Source organism: Girardinichthys multiradiatus, chromosome 2, assembly GCF_021462225.1.
Source record: "Girardinichthys multiradiatus isolate DD_20200921_A chromosome 2, DD_fGirMul_XY1, whole genome shotgun sequence".
In the NCBI taxonomy this organism is placed as follows: Eukaryota; Metazoa; Chordata; class Actinopteri; order Cyprinodontiformes; family Goodeidae; genus Girardinichthys; species Girardinichthys multiradiatus.
The window spans coordinates 40,100,180-40,122,244 of record NC_061795.1 but is presented as its reverse complement, the minus strand read 5'-3'; the positions used below and the strand labels follow the sequence as shown (position 1 = coordinate 40,122,244).

Below are 22,065 nucleotides of genomic sequence, written 5' to 3'. Positions count from 1 at the left end.
AAGTTACCATGGGCCTCCTCGCTGCTTGTCTGATTAATGTTCTCCTTGCTCAACCTGTCAGTTTAGCAGGGTGACCATGTCTTATGTGGTGGATTGAACAGTGTTCTGGGAGATGTTTAAAGCTTGGCATATTGTTTAGAACTGGATTCTGCTTTAAACGATGCCACAATCCTGTCCCTGATCAGTGTAATATTTTTCTTAGTCTACATGATGCTGTTTGTTTACTAACGTCCTCTTACAAACCTCTAACAACTTCACAGAGGAGCTGTTTTTATACTGAGATTAAATTACACACAGGAGGACTCTGTTTACTAATTAGGTGTGGTGTGAAGGAAATTGGTTGCACTGGATTCTATTTAGGTGAATAAAATTAAAAGGGGATAAATATATAAGCATACCACATTTTTTCATTTGTAACATTTTTTTGAAAACCACATTTCCTTTTCCTTCCACTTCAGACTTATACCCAGTTTTGTGCTGGTATACCACAAAAAACTCAATAAGATAAACTGAAGCTAGCCAATGTACAGTCATTTGAGAAAACTCTCTTGTACGAAGTTAGTTTCTATTTTCAAAGAAGGGTAATACAATATGTGTGTTTACGTGTGTGATAAACAAAGTCTTACTATGGTCTGTGTGTACTCCAGGAGCTTCTGTTCATCATAGTGTCTATTTGCCTTTTCCAGCAGGTCTGACAGAAAGCCCTAAAAATGGAGGCGTATCAGGAGAAAACTTAAACAAAAGATTATTTGTCTGATATTATAACATGAACAAGTTATTCTAGATTAAAAAACTTGATCTGTTAATCCTGGAATGCAATTTACATGCAGTTTTTGAAATATAAAAGTGCAATCCCAAACATGAAATACCCAAACAAGAAAAACTAAACTATCTACTTAAACAAGATACATTGTGAAATAAAGTATAAAAACCAAAGATGTTATAAAGAAATAATTATAAAATAAATAACAAACAAAATCATGAAAACCACATTAAAATTATGGTTTTATCTCATTTTTTGGTTTAAAAGCATCTGCACATATAACAAAAACTTCAGTCTTATTAAATGCAAGAAGCCATGTAGCTTTACACTGAATGTATTGTATCACTTGATTCAATATTTTCCACGCCTGTTCTCAATTATGCGGTGAGACACATGTCTGGCGCCTGGCATCTCATCTGCAATTTTCCACAGCTTTGAAAAAGCCACACCTGAGTAACTCAGCTGCACCTGGTCAGATGCAAGAAATGCGACACTGGAAACAAACCAAGCAGCCAGCATCTGCACGTCAGTCGTCAACACCAATAATGCACAGCTCCCCAGTGAATAGTGCGCCCTTTTATTACATTTCACCTACATTGTAAAAGAGGCGTTGAAATAAATAACATTTGCGTAATCGGCAAGGCTTTTTGGATCTAGTTGTGGTCATTGGGGGATTTCCTCTGGAGCAGCCACATAAGTTTCCTGTGTAAACCAGTTAACTCTGCTCACTTTACTTAAAGCAAAGGCTGACATTGTCATTGACAAAAATGTAAAAGGAGTAGTGGGATTTTAGAGAGACGGAGTCAAAATATAAATCTTCTATCACATTCAGTTAATTAAATTTAAAAATAATATCAGGTCTTGCTGGCATTTATGTTGGCTAGGGTTTAAGCAGAGGAGTAACTGCCATGGTGTTTTGTTCCTTCAGATCTATGGGGAGAACGCATAAAGGAGGTCAGAAACTTTGGATGGCTGAACACAGGCGATGAACGTGATCTTTGTGTATCTTTGAAATCTGAGGGAAAAAAGATGAACAATTCTTTCTCAGGGAACGGTAAATGCTGGGTGGTATATGACTATGAGCAAGAACAGACTATTGACAGTTTCATGCAGGGAGCTACAATGGGCAAGGTTACAGTGTATGACTCCTCTTTACAAAGATAATGGACGCTTAATAAATCAAAGGTGAAGTACCACAGGCACAGATCTATAGAGATGTGGAAAATGTGATTTGATTTGTAGAGTCAACCTCCACCATATTCTCAACAAGAGCAAGAGCTAAGATGAAGCGAGAACGTTTTAAGTATCAATGTATCAACCACAGAATGTTACAATGCTGTTATAATGTAGTGGGAATCTGCTGAGATACTTTAGATGAGAAGCTCTCAATGGGTGGTTTGAGGTGCTTTTTCAACAGACCCGGATGTCTGATTGGCTGCTTCACACAGCAAGTCAAGACCAGTGTTACCAAGTCTGCTTATTATTACGTTATTCAAAATGTTGATGGTTGAAGTGTTTAGCATAATTTTGCTGTTGCTTATGTACAATGCCATAATAATAGTACATATTTATACTGTTTACAAACGGACTCTATTTTACAAAGTGTGGTAGTTGCTCATTGAAGTTGTTTTTATAGAGCTGGTTGCTTGTTTCTCCTGCGAGATTTGGCAACCCTGGTCTAGAAATGTTTTCATTATGTTTCAGTCAACTGTGGGGATAGTGAGGATCACCAGTGTCTGGCAATGTTATTTTGGGCATTACATGGTAAAATGTTTGGGAACCCCTGCTTCAGATTGTTTCAAATCTAGGAAGAAGTTATTCTAGGTTATCTTTATAATGTTGTAAAAATGGTCATGATAGAAAAATGTATCATTGATTGATCCTATGATGTATCCTCACATAAGACACATTAAATAAAAAATAAAAAAGAATGTTGACTAAAATTTTAACGCTAATATGTTAATGCTGTTAAATAATATTTTAAGGTGCCATTTATTTGATGGAGTAACATCTAGTCATAAAATATACACATTGTAACCAACTTGACCTAATGAAGCAGAAATGTTTAATATCAATGGAGTGACTTTACAGCAGAAAAAATAAATTACCGTAATGTGCCCAAATATGCCAATTGTTACTGGGTGAACCAAGGGCCGATGAGGTCCAAACACATATTTAGTGGTGTGGTTATGTACCACACCACTGCCAATCAACACTAATTTGATTCCTTTCTTAAAATGCATCCTTGGGGGTTAACCTGGCTGGTGTTATATAAACCTCCTCCTTAGTTTTATGTCACTTTCTGGTCAGTGCTAGTTAGAAAAACCTGCACACTGTTAAGAGTTAACGTCAATTCCAAACATACTAGTTTAAGAGAATTAAACATTCTCCGTTAAAAAAAAGTCAAAACGTCTGCTTTTTGAAAACCTTAAGTTGATCCAAGCCCTAAAAAGCAGGTTAACAGCTCAGCTGATGTACTGCTGCCAAAAACAAATTTAGCATCAAGGCTAACAAGCTTCTACCAAAAAGAAATTTAGCGGCTAGGCTAATAGACTGTCATGCAAAGCAAAGTTAGCAGCTAGGCTAACAGACTGCTACTAAAATAAAAGTTTGCTGCTATGGTAAATGGACATTTCCAAATAGGAAGGTAATAGTTATGTTAATGTACTGCTACGGAAAAAGCTGAATTATCAAGTAGGCTAAAGCACTGCTACAAAAAAGGAAGTTTACTCAAGGTGTAACAGGAAGCTACTGAAAAGAAAGTCTGCTGCTGAGCTAATAAACTGCCACCAATGAAAATAAATGGATAATGTACCTCACTGTCTGCAGAAAGGACGTCGAAGTCAAAGTTCTAATCAAAGTGCTTTGATTAGATTTTTGTTATGACAATAATTTGCAATACGGTCGTTTTTTGTAGTTTTAGTTGATATTAACTTCACAAATGTAACGCAAAGCATTTGCTCTATTTATTTTGGTATGCCTTACAGATTTTCAAAAGTCACTTTGATTCAGCTGTTTTAAATCACAAAAGCTGTAACGACACTACTTATATCTAGACGTGTACAAATTTGAATTTCATGATCAGAAGTCCATATTAAAGTTTGTAGGTTTCTTTAGGTAAAGTGCAGAATTAAGGTACAGTTAAAGTTTTATAGTCATGAGTGTCGTCAGGGTAACAAAGGTATCTTTCCAAGAGGTTGGAGATGAATGGTCATTGACCAGAATCCTCAAGCTCACATTTCCTTGAATTCAAGGAAACATTTCCGTTTTCATCTAGCTGAAGAACAACCATGCTTGTTTTCTAAGAAGGACCAGTCCCTCCACAATTAAGAATAAATACAGAAATAATAAAAAATCTTGGCAAATGAATTAAAATGAGAATAGGAGCTCAGAGAGAATTTATAACATCTAAATTGAAATGAAATATTAAATTATGTCTTATTTACTGATCAATTATTGAATAGGTCTCCTGTTTTTTTATTGTGTCTTTTATGACAGTTATTCATTTATTAAACTATTGTGTAAATTCTTCATCGAGCTATTTTTTTAATTCGGTAGTTCTTTTTAAATATGGCAGGATTGGACAGTTTACTCCATGCTTCTTAATAACATTCTCAACTAACTTATCTAATGACTGGTCTGATCTTTTATGTTATATTATTACTCTCAAAAGTCATCCATGTGAAAGCAGGTTCAGCACAGTGTCGGTGGAAAAGTATCCCATGATGCACAGAACTGTCCCTAGGGAACACCTAGGTATAGAGAAATGATTTAGTCCCTTGTGAACTTCTGAGAGCTCTCGATGAATGTTTGAGACCATTTTTAAATCATAATTTAATTTCATATGCATTGCATAATCATGCAAGCAGTGTGTTCCTGTTTATTTTTGGCAACAAGTCAATTATAATTTACCTGACATTTCTGCAAATAAATATAAAATAGTTTCTATCAAAATGGAAAAATTATAATGACACACAAAATGTTACAGAATTTTCTTTCAGGTTCTTTCGTTTGCTTTTATTTGTGCAAACAACTTGCAATGACCATAACAATAAAAAACAAATATACATGCACACATATTATAGCCTGATGAGTACATTTAAAGTTAACAGGAATTGAGGATAACAAAAAAGATTACAGATATCAGCCCTTCTCATGATTACAGTTTAGGGTCCTTGTTAGTGTTTGTTGGTGTGCAAATAAAGTGAGTGGAGGAAGGAAAAATAAAAAATAAAGCATAAGTGTGACATTGGAGGAGGATGAATAAACAAAAAGTAGTTGTAAAACTATTTTGAGGTCATAGGTTGAAACTAAAAGCTATTTCTCAATGATTATTAAAATTGACAGGCATATAAATATTTACCTTCAGTTCATTTGCTTCAATATAGCCGCTGCGATCTGTATCATATCGCCTCCATGCCTGAGAGAAAATAAAACAAATGTTTAGTTTTAAGGTTTTTCCCAGCACTGATGCACAGAAATTCATCTCCAGTGTTTTACGTCTCTTCTGTGTAATTAAATTCCCTCTGATCGACCCTCCACTTGTGCACCAAAGGTTTTACTTCTCTATTGCAGAACAGTATAAATCGTTGCAGAGGTGACAACTTGAAAAGTCTGGGCCATTACTGTAATCACACAGTTTCCAATACAACCCCCTATCATCCACATACAGAGCATGGGGCAACACGAACAGAGACGAGAGGGGAGAAAGAGAAAGTCATTTTAATGAATGTTTTAATCTAGCACCTGTCCCTGTCCAAAGAAGTGCTCCTTATCAAAGATGGATGGCTTCTCCTCCTCCTCCTTCTCTGCTCCTCCTCCAAGCTCTGCAGAGGAGCTAAAGTCGTGTTATCCATTATATATGATCCTGAAAATAGAAGTTTCTGCTTCTTCATTCTAACCCTTTAAAAACCCTTATTCCCCTTCCCCTCCCCCCCTCCCCTTTCCCTTCAACAAAGACTGATTAATTCCCCTCTCCTGTATGATGTTCTAAAACTCTAACCCCTTACCTTCTCATCAGCGTTTCAGTTATGGACCCTATTTTCCAGCTTTCGCTCTCACTTGCCTTTTGTATCATTCTCCTCCACACCTTCCCTCTCCTTCATTTTCCTCCCTTTACTTCAAAATTACCTCTTGATGCGACACTGCAGGCGAGGACCCACACACGTAATTGGTTTTTAATTGCTTCAGTTCTTTCAATGCAAGTGGATATAACATGAAATCTGCCATTTTATCCAACTATGTTCTCATGAGATATTTTGAAAATTAAATATTCTGTGTTACTTTCTTGGAAGCCCTTTCTGTTGCTCCAATTGTGGTTTCTTGTTGAAAAATTTAAGTAGCACTCAAACTGGGGATGTTTTTATATAAAGTAGTTTCTAAGAAATGAAACTCTCCCTTCCCCTGTTAGGTTTTGCATAAGAATAGCAACTTCACTGTCTGACTAATAGAAATGTTTTACAGGAGCTGGTAGATATAGGTGATATAAAGCAACTCAAACCCTAGTCCTAGTCTGACTATGGACTTGTTTTCCCAGTAAGCATTTTATGGCTGGAAATATGTGTAAACAATCTAAAAACTAACAATATCTAAGCTAAAATTTGGATACATTTCATCTAAAAGTAAAAGTTTTTTAATCTCTCAATTGGGTTTTCAGATGTATTTTTTTAGCCACTTAAATAAAGACCACACCCCAGAATCTCCCAGTACTGGTCCTAGGAATGATCTGGGCATGCTCTGACTAAAAGATAACCATCTTAATCCGTTGAGCTACAGAACTACAAAGTTGCTGATGTGCTACAAATATATTAGTTCAGGTCCTTTTATGTGTTGCTGTCATTGGTTTGTTGTAATTTCTGGACAGTTGGTTGATTTCCTTTAACAAATAGAAATTAAACTCAGTTCTTCAGCTGCCTTAGACCATCAGACCAGGGCTTCATCATCTCAGTTTTCTACTCTCTCAAATTTTAGCTCTAACATAAAACAAAACACTTTTGACTTTTCTATACATTGATATTATTGTTATATCACAAGATAAAATTTGTAGCTTTCTTTTGAGCTTTCTGACATCTCAGTTTGACTGAAAACTTTGGTGGTTCTATTAATACATTTTTAAAAAATATTTAGATTAACTTGTATTAAGTCATGTCTAAATGAGGCCTACATGCAGCCTCAATACTGATACAGGTATTGCTCGGTGGAATTTGTACATTAATTTATTTCCTTTTTTACAAACCAGCTCTTCAAACTTCTATATCTACCAACAACAAAGAAATAATGGTAATAATAATTGTAGCTTAGTCAGTGTAGGGATTGGCCGGTTACTGGTCTGAAGGTATGCAGGACCTAAACCTGGTTTCACACTGTGCGATTATTGGCATTCTTAGCCAAAATGTTTTGTTGTTTGAAAGAAATCTCTGGTTGTCAGCTTTAATCAATGGTCTGTGGTCATTCAGCATAAGACAGATCAACCAACCACAGATTAAGCACTTCTATAACCAAGATGACCTGTGACACATATTAAGCGGTGTTTTTAATTATCTGTGAAAATTGTGCAGCGTGACTACATTTGCAAACAGCTTCTGATTCATGACATCTTTTGCTCTGACAAAAGGACTTCTGCGCTTTCTCACTTTTCTATTCATTTTCTCCTTCTTTTCAGCATCTGACTCTGATAATAAGCACATTAACAGCTGCATCTTGCTGTTCATTAACTGATTGACTGCTATGTTTGTTGGATCTGTGCGATTTTGCTAGAGTAACAAGTTGAGCAAGTCTGACACTTGCCATCATGCAGCAACCGGAGCTCCCACAATATATCTTGCTTTCGTCAAAGGTTGAAGTTAAGCCACAGAGGGAAGTAGACACAGAGCTAAGTTGGCAAATAGGTGTAAAGGTGGGACAGCACTCCTTTAAAGCCAACAACACTGCTGTCACTCACAACGTCCATTCTGCTGGCCTCTTTCGGTTAAGCACATCCTTGCAGAATGAGGCCAGCGTGATTGGTTGACTTATGACATTAAATGCTGGTTTGCCCTGAACGTCTTTGAATTATTTAAATTAGGCCAGAGTTCCTTCTGTTTGGCTCACCAAGTTCTTTCAGTCTTGCTGTTTCAAGTTATGGAAGTCTATCAATACCAACATCTGTTACGAATGTAGGAGTAACATTTAATTCTACTCTCCATTTTAATGACCAAGTGCAAAATGTTGTTCAGTCTTTTTTCAAGAGTAGGACATTTTCAAAATATCCTAAAACAGCTTCAGTAAAAAAGAGGTCAATAATGTTTTTAGTACTCTCTTATTGAATACTGTAACAGACTTTCCTCAGGTATCCAACTGGGTTCCCCAGCATCCTGCTACAGTGTATTTTGATCATAAAATTTGACTTCTCACATTTAATGGTTTAAATGCCTGTAAATAGGTCACAGATCTATGATCATAGTATACACCCCTTTCATGGACATTCTACCAATTGTTCCTATAGGATACTTGGTCAATGGGAGATAGGATTCTTCAGCAATATCAGATCTATCTTTAAACCCAAACCCTGGACAAAGCATTTGGAAGCGCTCTTGCATCATTATATTAGTCTCACCCAAACATCCTGGCAGACTATAACTTTCATGAGGACCAATGGGATTTTTAAAGTCCAGGCTAACTCTAACTAGCAATACAAGATAATGATGCATTTCTTAGAATTTAATTAAAATACTGAAGAACCATGTTTACCACCAAAGGTTCTGAAGTGGTCTGTGAGTCACTGATTGATTCAATGTAACTGGTATTATAATTGTACACAATTATCCCAATGGGGTACCACCGGTGCAACATGTAACACAGAAAAACGAGGCTTTATTATTTCACATATATATACCTCTGTTTTGGCTCTGCCTTTTTTTTTATTTTACAAGTCCCTCTTTGTGGTGTATCTGCTCTCACCTGACACTGAGAACAATTTAGATAATTAAAAAACTAGCTTACAGCTTTAAGACAGGTGAAGTCATGTGCAGCTGAATGCAACAGTCTGTGTCTTTTAAATTCAACCAACTCCACTTTATGCCACTAATTGGAACACTGTCAACTATCTGGAGGGAATTATTTTATGACATTAGCTGGTAGATAGAAGCGAGAACATGTAGTCTGTCTACAGCTGACTGAGTCCGGTCCACAATGTGTGATTGGTTGGAATAATTTTGTTCTTATTATTTAATACTTTTTAGAGAGCAAGAGGTTTCTGTCAAAAAAGTCCAAAAGAACTTCAAAGAAATGTCAAGAACTGACCATTAGGAGCAGGTGTTTTGCATTAAACAATGACCAGCATGTCCAATAAAAAAAATCAAAAAGACTCTCTTACCGCCATGAACTCGGCACTGGAGCTGACAAACTGTCTGAAGCACAGCAAGAAGTTCTCTTCAGTGGGAAGAATCTGGGCCAGCTTGAGGGAAAAAAATGACAGGAAAATGGCAGTGGTGAGTACAAGATGGTGGAGTTGGAGAGAAAGAGAGATGGGGAAGCTTTTTGTCTGCAAAGCCTTCAAATGGCCAACTTAGGCATAAATAATAAAGAAGCATAACCTCAGAAGCTGGGCCACGTCTTTGATGGGAATATTTATTAAAATCCTCATTGAGAATGTTCAGGATAACACTTTACTGTGAATCTTCATCCAATTTATTGAACATTCAATAAATTTTCCGACGAGAGGTGGCTTATTGATACTGCAGAATCTCTTTCTCACATTGCTTTAAATCCAAATCTGAAAGCGTTAAATTCAAGCTAAATCTCCTACTAATACTGAAGGAAGACCATTAAGAAGCTTTTTAAGCTCCAAATGATAGATTCTCACTTTTCAAATACCATAGCCTCTCTGCTCGGTCAAGGTCAAACACACACTTGTTTTTCAAAATGCAAAAAAAAAAAAAAAAAACCCTCTAAAGTTAAAGTCAACAATAAAACATTCAAATACCTACTTTAAGATTATATGTGGCATGCAGGGACACCTATGAGGACTCTATGAAAGAACATCTCTTCAGTTCCAACTGAACATTGACCACATACAGTGTTTTTTCAATTACTATCTTTGATATGTTTAAAAAGGGATATCACCATAAGTTAGAATGATATTAAGTCAGTATCTCTTTGTCCCCTTACAGATTTCTTTTTTCTTTTTTTTGTCACACTTAAGCATTTCAGCTAGCCAAATAAACTTTAATATCAGGCAAATATAAACTGAGTAAACATATTATGTTGTTTTTAAATGATGATTTCTTTTATTATGAATAAACCTTCCAAACCCACTTGGCTGTGTGTGAAAAATAAAATAGCTATTTAAACTTAATAACTGCATAAGCATAAGCAACTTAATAAGCATTTGTGATAACTTTCAAAGACACTTGCATCACAGTGGAGGAATTATGCCCCACTGTTCTTTGCAGAATTTATTACATTTAGCCACATGGAGGGTTTGCAAGCATAAACGGTCTGTTAAAGGTTACACCACCGCATATCAGTCAGATTTAGGTGCAGTCTTTGACTTCTCCACTCCAAAACCTTATTTTTCTTGTTGATGTTTTTTTTTTTTTTTTTTTTTTATCAATTTAGAGTTGGATTTGCTGGTGAGGTTGAGGTCACTCCCTTGCTGCCTAACCCGAGGGACTTTGAGCTTAAGTTCGCAAACTGATGGCTGGGCATTGTCCTTCAGGATTTTCTGTCAGTTTCCAGCAAGTTGTCTAAGTCTAGGGTGGCCAAGCAAACCATAACACTACCACCACATGTTCTTTTTCTGAAATGCTGTGTTAATTGTACTCAAGATTTAATGGGATACACACCTTCTTTTTTCCTGTCAGTCCACAGAATATTTTTTCAAAAGTTTTCAGTTGTCATCAAAATGCCTTTTTGGAGAAGTGAGATGAATCTTTGGTTTTCTAAATTGAGCAGCAGTGGTTTTGGCCTTGGAACCTTTTTATGGGTGCCATTTTTTGTCTCTTTCTTATTGTTGAATAATGAACATTGACCTTAACTGAGGCAACTGAGGGCAGGGCCTTAGTTTTTTAGATTTTTGTTACCTCCTGGATTAATTATTGCTGCCTTCTTGGAGTAATTTCAACTCCCGAGAAAGTTCCCAACAGTTCCATGTTTTTCCAGATTGTGTTACAAACCCTTAGAAATAGCTTTGTAACATTTTCCAGACTGAAAGATGGTAAATACTTTGTTTCTCATTGGTTGTTAATTTTTTGTTGGTGTTGCTTTTTGAGGTCTTCTAGCCTACTTCATTTTGTCAGATCGGCTCTGTTAAAGTGATTCTAAAAATTCAGAATCAGAATCAGAATCAGCTTTATTGCCAAGTTCGTACATACAAACAAGGAACTTGACTCCGGTACACTTTGCTCTTTGGTTTTGTTTTTGCATTACAGAATATACATATTTACAATGTACAATATACAGGGGTTGGACAATGAAACTGAAACACCTGTCATTTTAGTGTGGGAGGTTTTGTGACTAAACTGGACCAGCCTGGTAGCCAGTCTTCATTGATTGCACATTGCACCAGTAAGAGCAGAGTGTAAAGGTTCAATTATCACGGTAAGAGCATAGTTTTGCTCAAAATATTGAAATGCACACAACATTATGGGTGACATACCAGAGTTCAAAAAAGGACAAATTGTTGGTGCACGTCTTGCTGGTGCATCTGTGACCAAGACAGCAAGTCTTTGTGATGTATCAAGAGTCACGGTATCCAGGGTAATGTCAGTATACCACCAAGAAGGACGAACCACATCCAACAGGATTAACTGTGGACGCAAGAGGAAGCTGTCTGAAAGAGATGTTTGGGTGCTAACCCGGATTGTATCCAAAAAACATAAAACCACGGCTGCCCAGATCACGTCAGAATTAAATGTGCACCTGAACTCTCCTGTTTCCACCAGAACTGTCTGTCGGGAGCTCCACAGGGTCAATATACACGGCCGGGCTGCTATAGCCAAACCTTTGGTCACTCATGCCAATGCCAAACGTCGGTTTCAATGGTGCAAGGAGCGCAAATCTTGGGCTGTGGACAATGTGAAACATGTATTGTTCTCTGATGAGTCCACTTTTACTGTTTTCCCCACATCCTAGAGAGTTACGGTGTGGAGAAGCCCCAAAGAAGCGTACCACCCAGACTGTTGCATGCCCAGAGTGTAGCATGGGGGTGGATCAGTGATGGTTTGGGCTGCCATATCATGGCATTCCCTTGGCCCAATACTTGTGCTAGATGGGCGCGTCACTGCCAAGGACTACCGAACTATTCTTGAGGACCATGTGCATCCAATGGTTCAAACATTGTATCCTGAAGGCGGTGCTGTGTATCAGGATGACAATGCACCAATACACACAGCAAGACTGGTGAAAGATTGGTTTGATGAACATGAAAGTGAAGTTGAACAACTCCCATGGCCTGCACAGTCACCACATCTAAATATTATTGAGCCACTTTGGGGTGTTTGGAGGAGCGAGTCAGGAAACGTTTTCCTCCACCAGTATCACGTAGTGACCTGGCCACTATTCTGCAAGAAGAATGGCTTAAAATCCCTCTGACCACTGTGCAGGACTTGTATATGTCATTCCCAAGACAAATTGACGCTGTATTGGCCGCAAAAGGAGGCCCTACACCATACTAATAAATTATTGTGATCTAAAACCAGGTGTTTCAGTTTCATAGTCCAACCCCTGTACATTTATATAATAAAAAAGTGCATTTGCAAAATCCGTATGCTGTTGTTTTATACTCTATTGAATGTTCAACAGAGAAACAACCTGGGGGAAGAAACTGTCTCTGTGGTGGCTGGTTTTAGCGAGCAGTGCTTTGTAGCAGCGGCCTGAAGGTAAAGCTCTGAACAGTTTATGTGCAGGGTGTGTGGGGTCTGCAGAGATTTTAGCAGCTCTTTTCCTGACCCTTGACCTGTATAAGTCCTGGATGGAGGGAAGGTCAGCCCTGATTATTTTCTCTGCATTCCTGATTATTCGTTGCAGTCTGGACCTGTCCTGTTTTGTGGATGAGCCAAACCACACTGAGATGGATGAAGACAGGACAGACTGAATGATGGCAGTGTAGAAGATGACCAACAGCTCCTGTGGAAGGTTGTACTTCTTGAGTTGCCTCAGGAAGTACAGTCTCTGCTGGGCCTTCTTTCGAACAGTGTCTATGTATGAAGACCATCTCAGGTCCTCAGAGATAGTGGTTCCTAAGAACCTGAAGTGGTCCAAAGCCGATACAGTGTTGTTGAGGATGGTGAGGGCGGTGTATGGGGGTGGTGTTCTCCGAAAGTCCACCACCATATCCGCAGTCTTGAGTGGGTTGAGTTCCAGGTAGTTCTGACAACACCAGTGTACCAGCTGATCCACCTGCTGTCTGTATGCAGACTCATCACCGTCCTGGATCAGTCCAATGACAGTGGTGTCATCTGCAAACTTAAGGAGTTTCACGGACGAGTCCGATGAGGTGCAGTCATTTGTGTACAGGGAGAAGAGGAGTGGGGATAGAACACACCCCTGGGGGGCACCAGTACTTATTGATCTGGTTCGGGAGAAGATGCTCCCCAGTCTCACCTGCTGCTGTCGGTCCATCAGGAAGCTGTTGATCCACTGACAGGTGGAGGCTGGGACGTTGAGCTGTGTGAGCTTCTGGTGGAGGATGTCTGGTATGATGGTGTTGAAGGCCGAGCTGAAGTCTACAAACAGGATCCTGGCGTACGTCCCTGGACGGTCGAGGTGTTGCAAGATGAAGTGTAGACCTAAGTTAACAGCATCATCTGCTGACCTGTTTGCTCGGTAAGCAAACTGCAGGGGGTCCAACCTGTGATGTCTTTCAGGTGCTTCAACACCAGCCGCTCAAAGGATTTCATGACCACAGACATCAGGGCTACAGGCCTGTAGTCATTTAATCCTACGATGGTGGGTTTCTTGGGCACCGGGATGATGGTGGATCATTTGAGGCAGGAGGGGACCTTACATTTCTCCAGTGATTTGTTGAAGATCCTTGTGAAGATCGGAGCGAGTTGATTTGCACAGGCTTTCAGGCATGATGGGGAGACGTTATCAGGTCCTCCAGCTTTCTTTGTTTTCATGCGCTGAAAGAGCCTATTTACATCTTCCTTGGATATCTTTAGTGCAGGCAGAGGATCTGAAGGTAGGGGGTTGGTTGTTTTACGGGTCAAATTTGTTCCTGAATGGGATGTAGAGGGGATGATTTGAGGTGTGAATGGCTTCTTGTCATGTCTGCAGTAGAAGCCATTCAGACGGTTGGCCAGGAGACGACTCTGTTCAGGATGGGTGGGGGAGCTCCTATAGGCAGTCAGGTTTCTCAGACCGGTCCATACAGCCGAAGTGTCACCAGTAGAAAGGCTGTTCTTAAGCTTCTCACTGTAACTTCTCTTGGCTGCTTTGATCTCCTTTGTTAGTCTGTTCCTGGCCTGCCTGTACCGCGCCCAATCTCCACTGCTGTGAGCTTCTTCCTTTTCCCTGCGCAGATTCCATACGCAGTATTCGGGCCTCGCAAAGGCTTGTGAAATTGCACCAAAGCAAAGTGGTTATTTACAGTTTATTCATGATTTAAATTAAATCATAATTTGAAAAAAGCATTTTCTATTTACTCAGGTTATCTTTGTTTGATATAGAAATTTGATCGATGATCATGATAAAGCATGTAACTGTGACAAACAGGCAAAAACAGAAGAAATCTGTAAGAAGGGAAATAATTTTTTCTCACAACTGTAAATCTGAAATAAGCTTCAGGTTGGTTAGATGCTTGAAGTGTCCCTGTGGTCTATGACAAGCTTAAACTGTTATCATTTGTCTTTCATTGTAGAACGGCCTTAAATGTTGTTAGTATTTTTCTTATTTCAAAATTACTTTTTCTGCCATAAAATTGAAGTCAATTGATACCTCTGACATCTCGATGCGTCCATCTTTGTTCTTGTCAAACTTCTGCATGAACTCCTTCATCCTTTCTCTGAATGTGGGGTTTGTTGGATCCTAAAGGCATTTTGTTTAGTTATTTTAATAAAACTTTAATCATTGGTACAGATCTGTGCTGATCTGGTTGTCCTTGAACTCACCACTCCTGCTCCTTTCCGAGCCGTCTCCAGCTCCCTGAAGAAGTTCTCCAGCTCCTTTCCCTCAATGTATCCATTTCCTGAAGAGAAACACAGGTCTTACTTGCATCATGTGACATCATATTGAAGAAATTGTTTACAAAATTAGACACACACACACACACACACACACACACACACACACACACACACACACACACACAAGAGGCAACCATTCACACTCACACTCATACCTAAGGGCAATGTAGAGAGACCTATTAACCTAATAATCATCTTTTTGGACTGTGGAAGGAAGCCGGAGTACCCAGAGAGAACCCATGAATGCATGGGAAGAGCATGCAAACTCCATACAAAAAGACCCCTGGCGGGGATTTGAACCCAGGACCTTCTTGCTGCAATGGAAAGCTTGGAAAATTAATTTACACAACCTCCTCTGTGGATATAAACTAGTGCAACTCCAGAAATAAAGGGCTAATTTATCTGCTATTTTATTATTTAAAGATAAATTACATCTACCTACAGTCAACCAAGTTGATTAAAAATTACTTTTTTTAGTCTCTTGGTCATTATCGTAAATTGAATTAAATCATATTTCTCGGATATTTATCTCACAGGGCCGTAAAGTTAATCTTCTCTCTCCCTTATCTTGTTTCATTCTCATTCCCAGTGGTCTGATTCCCTGACAGAACCCATTCTGGGGACAAATCGGTCTGCTTTTCTTCACCAAGGTATTATGGAAACCTGTGCCAATATTCTATCAGAAGCTGAGGCTGAATGGCTGGACAGATGGCTCCAAACGATGTGACTAGCTGCTTCAATAAAACCCTGGAAGGCAGAGCTGCCTCATTAAACCCCAACAAAGATGATTATGCTTCCACTTCCTCTCGCTCTAGCTTGTCATCTTTCTCTGCTGTTTTTCCATTTGACTCTTCCTTTCTCCATCCAGCCAACATCTTAGTTTTCTTTGTTGTGTGCATATAAATGTTTATGTGTTTGTGGGATGTTATCAGAACTCATGAATAAAATCTCTGCTGTTTCAATAGGTGGGACAGTGATGTGCTGCAGTTGAGCTTTCCTTCAGCGTTTTAGAACGAAATGTCCTGCTTGGTAATTAAACAGAGAGAAATGTGAAGACAATCAAAGGAACTGGTTTTTTTGGAAGCTTACTCAGGGAGCCTGTCATTCATTCGATGCATCCAGCAATAGGTCCATTGACCCTTAAATCAAAGGTTTTTTGAGCAGCAATTGGTTCAGATCCAATTCAGATGCATGCACATTTACCACAGCTCCATAAAATGGTTAATTATTAGGTATAAAACGGTATATGCATCTATATGAGAGTTCTCCAACCAATTGTACATCATATTTTGTAGCCTTTCCGAACAACAAAATAAATCACTAGGCTGCAAACAAAAAGATCTTCAGACTGCTGCATCACTAGGGTCTCTAGAGACCCTAAAAAGAGGGTTTATTTATAGTTTTCAATCAAATATTTACCCCACAGCACAGTTAAACTTGTTCAAAGGGCAGCTGTGCACACTTAGTGAATATTTAAAACAGACACAACCTGCATTTGCTATTCAAAACAGAGAAAAGCCTTATCCATTCAAATGTTTTGCGCTGGGTAAATTCAGGAGCTAGATTTTGCGTTCTGAGTTTTCCTTTACAGGCTACTGAAGAATAATTGACGGCTAATGCTCTAAAATTAGCAAAGTGAACAGCAGCTGTTTTGTTTTTTTTTTCGCTTTAAAGGAGCTGAAGGGAAAAGGCTTGATGGATAACAGCAGAGGAAGATGAGAGGGGCACAGTACACAGGAGCTGTAAAAGCAACGCAATCCAGCTGAGATTTGATCCCTGTGCCAACGAGGGAATATGTGCTACCATTGTCTCTGGGTGCTTTGCCTCCTGTGTATTTTTATCTGCAACTTGGAGATGTTTATTCAGTGTGAACAAACAAATTAGTCCTCCTTTCTCTCTGCAGAGCCAGGCAACACTCCTAGTAATGAGAGCAGAAATCAAACACCCGCAGCCAAATCTGCGGATGCTCACTCCTCACTTTTGTTTTGCAAAGTGGCTCCTTGCAAAACATATTATGTAAAACAGCAACGAAGACATCAAGCACCTAGAACGAACTAATATCAGTCCAATCCAACTGGCCCACTAAGTAAAACAAACAATAACTTTCTTTCTGCACTCAGACGAATAAAGTAGGGGAAAACTCAGCTGTTGAGCACCTTCACCACACCCAGCTTCTCATCCCACTTTGATTTCCCAGCGGAAAAAGCTTCACCTTGTGTGCAGGCATCAAAAATGAGTATACTGACAACAAATTCCCTTGAATACATGTGTGTAAAACAAATGCAGCCTTACTCTATCTGCAGGTGTGCTTTAGGCATATCAAGAAATTGACAGGAATCTGACTCAAATCCGACTGCAAAGTGGTCATTTTATGTTATTTATTTTTCATTCTAAATGATAGTCATATCTTTTATCCTGCATCCACCTCCATCAAACCAGCAGTGCAGTTTTAAAAATACAAAAAAGCATCTATTCATCATTTTACAGAAAGCCAGTTAATCACACATGCATCTGCAGTCATGTCATAAAAAGACAAAGTGGACAGTTCTGACAAGAGAGGAGTCTGATTTGTAAATGAAAATGGATTTGTTTTTTTTCCTGTGTGGTCATCTTGATGGATCAGATTCCATTTTGCAAAATGCAAAACCTTGTAAAAATCTATTTTTGCATAAAACAACAAGCACATGACAAATTGCACTTAAAGATTTATTCATCCATATTTTTAACTGATGTCATTTTTACAGGGTTATGGAGGGTTGTTTTCTATCTCCACCTGTCAGTGGGCAAGACGAGAAGTCACTAATCCAACAGAGAGACGCAACCATGCGACTTGACAGTTTGGTCTGTGGTAAACTGGAGTACCAAAAAAGCCATGCATGCAAACTCGATCCAGGAAAGCTGGGATTTGGACCCAGAATCTTCATGCTGCAAGGAAGCAGTGTCAACAAATGCACCACTGTCCTCCTCTGCAAAATTAGATTTAATTAGATTAGATTTAAAACAGTTATCATATATACAAAGCACAGCATTTTTTGGACATTGATGGCAAGGTAAAGGCAAAAAAAAAACAAAAAACAGTCTGTGAATGGAACTGATAAACGACAACATCGGGGAGTACTTCATGTACCAGCAGGACTTCACCGAAAAGCGTACAGGCTGCGCAAACCAGAGACAACACCAATAAAACCTCGTTTTAATCGGGTCACGTGGAAATCCTTATATTTCTCAGCTGTTTACACATTGACGTCACACGATTAACATAATTAAAATGTCACTGTTATAAAAAATGAACATATTTTCTCAAATAAAACAGAATGTTCTAAAGTCAGATCTTAACTTTTTATAGTGCTATAGCGCTTCGTTTTCTTGCAGATAAGCGAACATCTTTACAAAAAAAGTCCACTTTTCCCCTAAAACAAACAGCTTAGTTTAATTCTTAGCTTAGTTTTTAGTAAATACTAATATTTTCCCACGTCAAAAATTACTTTTAATAAAAACTTACAAATCTTCTGGTTATGATTTAAAGATATTTAACTGATTTATTCAATTCAATTCAGTTTTATTTATATAGCGCCAATTCACAACACATGTCGTCTCAAGGCACTTCACAAAAGTCAGGTACATACATTCCAATTAAGTCATATTCAGTTATTTATTTAAGTTGGATAAAAAGTTTTTCTATTTACGGAAACCCAGCAGATTGCATCCAGTCAGTGACTTGCAGCATTCACTCCTCCCGGATGAGCATGTAGAGACAGTGGACAGTCACTGGCGTTGACTTTGCAGCAATCCCTCATACTGAGCATATATTTATCACCACCAAACCTCATTAAATCTTGTTTAGTGCATAGATATCCAATTCAGTTAAATTCAGTGTATTTATTTAGCGCGCCAAATTACTACAAACTGCACCTCCTCAGTGCGCTTTGCAAACAGAACCAATTCACAAAGCAACTGAATAGAACTTGGTTCATTTTAAATTAATCCAGTTCACTCCAGTCTAATCCAATGAGATAGTTAGATACAGGTCTAACTGCTTACAGCACAATTCCATAGTAGTTATAATACATTGCAGTTAAAGTTTGTTGATGATTTATGATTTCATGTTATTTATAATGTTATTTCTGATAAACCCATTTTTTTACTTTAATAAAACTTTTAATAGGAGAAAAGAAAAATAAATCCTACCGTCCACATCGAAATGTTTCCAAATATCGAGGAACTGGGACGCGGTGACCTCGGCCAGGTGCAGGTGAGGAGGCTGCTGTGCTTTGTTTGCCATGATGATGAAGGTAATGAAGATGCTGCTCCGGTGGGATGCTGCTGCAGGTCAGGCACCAGTAATGAAAAAGTGACGGAGTGGGAAAAAAATCCGCTTCTAACTATTTCTGTGTCTCCAGCTGGAACAAACTGTGGCCCCTGCGCGCCGCGCTCCGCTTTTAACGCGGGCGCAGGAACGGCAGTGGTGCCGCACGGCCGCTGGGGGCGCGCTGACAGTATCCATCTGAGTCAGCGGCTCACTCTGAGCGCGTGTGTGTTGCCAAGCTTTGTGCAGTTGTGTGATAGGACTGCAGTGGACAGGATGATGTGTGCTGAGGACGCAGATGGATCAACTGTTCTCTTGTTGCATCAGTTTTCCTTTGCAGCAGCTCCCCTGTGGATGCGGTGTGTTTTGATCTGGTGCACGAACGCGAGAGCCCTATGGTCCTCGCGTTCTCGTTGAAGGTGTGTGCAAGCGTGAAGGTCCTCTTCAATGTGTGTGAGTCTTCACAGTCTTAATTAGAGCTTCACACACTAATCACATTTCCCACACAGCCCCTAGCGAGCGGTGATTAGCCCGCATAACAAATGCAAATAATAAAAAAAGGGCATGAAGGGGGGAGGGGGCTTTATATTAATGGGCAGTCTAGTGTGGAGGGAACACATATTCGTGCTTATAAGTATATATCTTAAACTCATTTACCGTAGGAGGTCATAATATCCAAGATGAAGTAATAATACTGTCATGAGCAGGAGCAAGACTCCTTGAAGCATCTCACTGATCTTCAAACAGGCATTTCACTTATATGGAGCTTTATCTGAGATCCAAGTTCCGGCAGAAAATAAAGAAATTAGGCAGGTTATGCTGAAAACCATTAAAGAATAGCTACAACACAAAATCAATTATGGATTTGTTTGAATTTGTATTATCAAAGCAGCTTAAAGCTCAGCAGTTAACAACCCTTTCACCTAAAATTATGTTTTTGTCTACTTGGTGAGCAGATACCCAATATATACCGTTTCTTTTGTCAGTCAGTCAGTCATTTCTATCTCATCTTCCATAATGGGTCGTGGGGAAGCTGGCGCCTGTCACGTTTTGCGGTTGTGGGTAGGACCAAAGTGCAGAACGACAGAAGTCAGATGAATAAAGATAAGTCCGAGATTTATTGTTCTCACTCACGGACCAGGCAGGGAAACCAGAACCAGGCCAGGACATAGGATACATGACCAGGTACGACCAGGACACAACAGTCTATGGGCGGGGTACACCCTGGACAGGTCGCCAGTCCATCGCAGGGCAAAACAGAGACACACAGGACAAACAACCATGCGTGCACTCTTTCACACCTAAGGGCAATGTAGAGAGACCAATCGACCTAACAGTCATGTTTTTGGACTGTGGGAGGAAGCCAGAGAACCCGGAGAGAACCCACGTGGTTCGGAGAGAACGGGGAGAACGTGCAAACCCCATGCAGAAAGACCCCTGGCCGGGAGTTGAACCCAGGACCTTCTTGCTGCAAAGCAACAGTGCTACCAACTGTGCCACCGTGCAGCCTCGTTTCTTTTGTCCTACCCCTTTTTCTTTTAGTTCTGTTTTATGATTGCTATGTATGTGTTATAGCATTACCACAGCATAATACTGCCACCACCATGTTTCATGACCACTCCTTTCAGTTTAGATGGACATTTATTTCTTGTTAGGTGAACAGTATGCCAGACTCTTTCCAATTTTTATTTGCATTACCAGTTTATTTGTATTTCTCTAAATATCAAGGTTCATCAAGTTAGAATTTATTAGAACCAGACTTTGCACATTAAATAAGTTTGTCTGAATGACAGTTTTAGCATTACCAAGCATAAAGTTTGTCTTCACATACAGACATAACTGACAAGTCTCTGCACTCTGCAGCTTTGTTGTTATGAATTAAGATTTGTGTTCAAGTTAAAGCTGGCATCAACAAATTTAAATGATCCAGAAAAACAACAACTTTGCACCATTGCTTTGAGTGATGCGTTGTTGAACTTGACCTGTCACATCTCCACAGAGGTGGAGCAGTAATTTTCCAGCTCCGACCTGCTCACTGGTACAATGTTGACAAACTGCTGGCACCAGCTTTGGATGCAGTGTAGAAATGTTAGCAGAGATGTTAATTTTTTAATTCACAATGTAGAAGAGTTCCAGGGAAAGTGTAGAGCTAAACGATCAATGATGTGCATGTCGTGTGGGATGAAGGAAAAGACGCTGGACATGAGATAGTCTTTAAGAATGTAAACTCAGCAGACCTGTCCTGTTCAATTTCCTCAGCTTCTCTTTGCAGCCTAATCAATAGCGGAACCTATAGGCTCACTTGGCGTGGCGACAATAGATGGATCAACACTAGATTACAGATGAGACCTGTCGCCAGACTGCACGGACTGCCGGGGAAAACACACTCACTGATAATGCTGACATCATCTGTCCATACAAATATAGTTTGTAGTTGTGTGGAATGTTTATGATTCAGTATCTTACCTGCAGTAGACAGCAGTCAGTTTGAGCTCAGTTTGGAGAATCAGGGAGGATTTCTCATTGAGGAATCATGCTAATGGGCCATTCAGAACAGAGAACATTCCAATCAAATGCACTCACAGACCACTTTATTTAGTACTAATTCCTTGAATCACCCTTTTTCCTTCAGAACTACCATAATTGTTTGTGGCACAGATTTAATAAGGTGTTGGAAACATTCTTCAGGGATTTGGGTTATTATTTATATGATAGCATCATGTAGATTTATAAGTCGTACATCCATGATGCAAGTCTCCTGTTCTACCATATCCCAAAGGTGCTCTAATGGATTATAATCTACTACGTAGTCATTGTCATATGAAAGAAAC

General features: G+C 39.2%; 1 protein-coding gene across 1 annotated transcript in view; it reads right to left on the bottom strand.

The window, feature by feature from the left end:
- Positions 1–19,382, bottom strand: part of calb2a (calbindin 2a) — a 31,142-nt gene extending 11,760 nt beyond the window's left edge. The window contains exons 1-6 of the mRNA XM_047354679.1: positions 19,117–19,382; positions 14,854–14,930; positions 14,681–14,770; positions 9,117–9,197; positions 5,127–5,183; positions 627–704 (exon numbers count right to left, since the gene is read on the bottom strand). Of these exons, the coding sequence (XP_047210635.1) occupies positions 627–704; positions 5,127–5,183; positions 9,117–9,197; positions 14,681–14,770; positions 14,854–14,930; positions 19,117–19,210 (477 nt within the window). The 5' untranslated portion in view covers positions 19,211–19,382. The remainder of the gene's footprint in view (positions 1–626; positions 705–5,126; positions 5,184–9,116; positions 9,198–14,680; positions 14,771–14,853; positions 14,931–19,116) is intronic.
- Between the last annotated feature and the right edge of the window lie 2,683 nt (positions 19,383–22,065).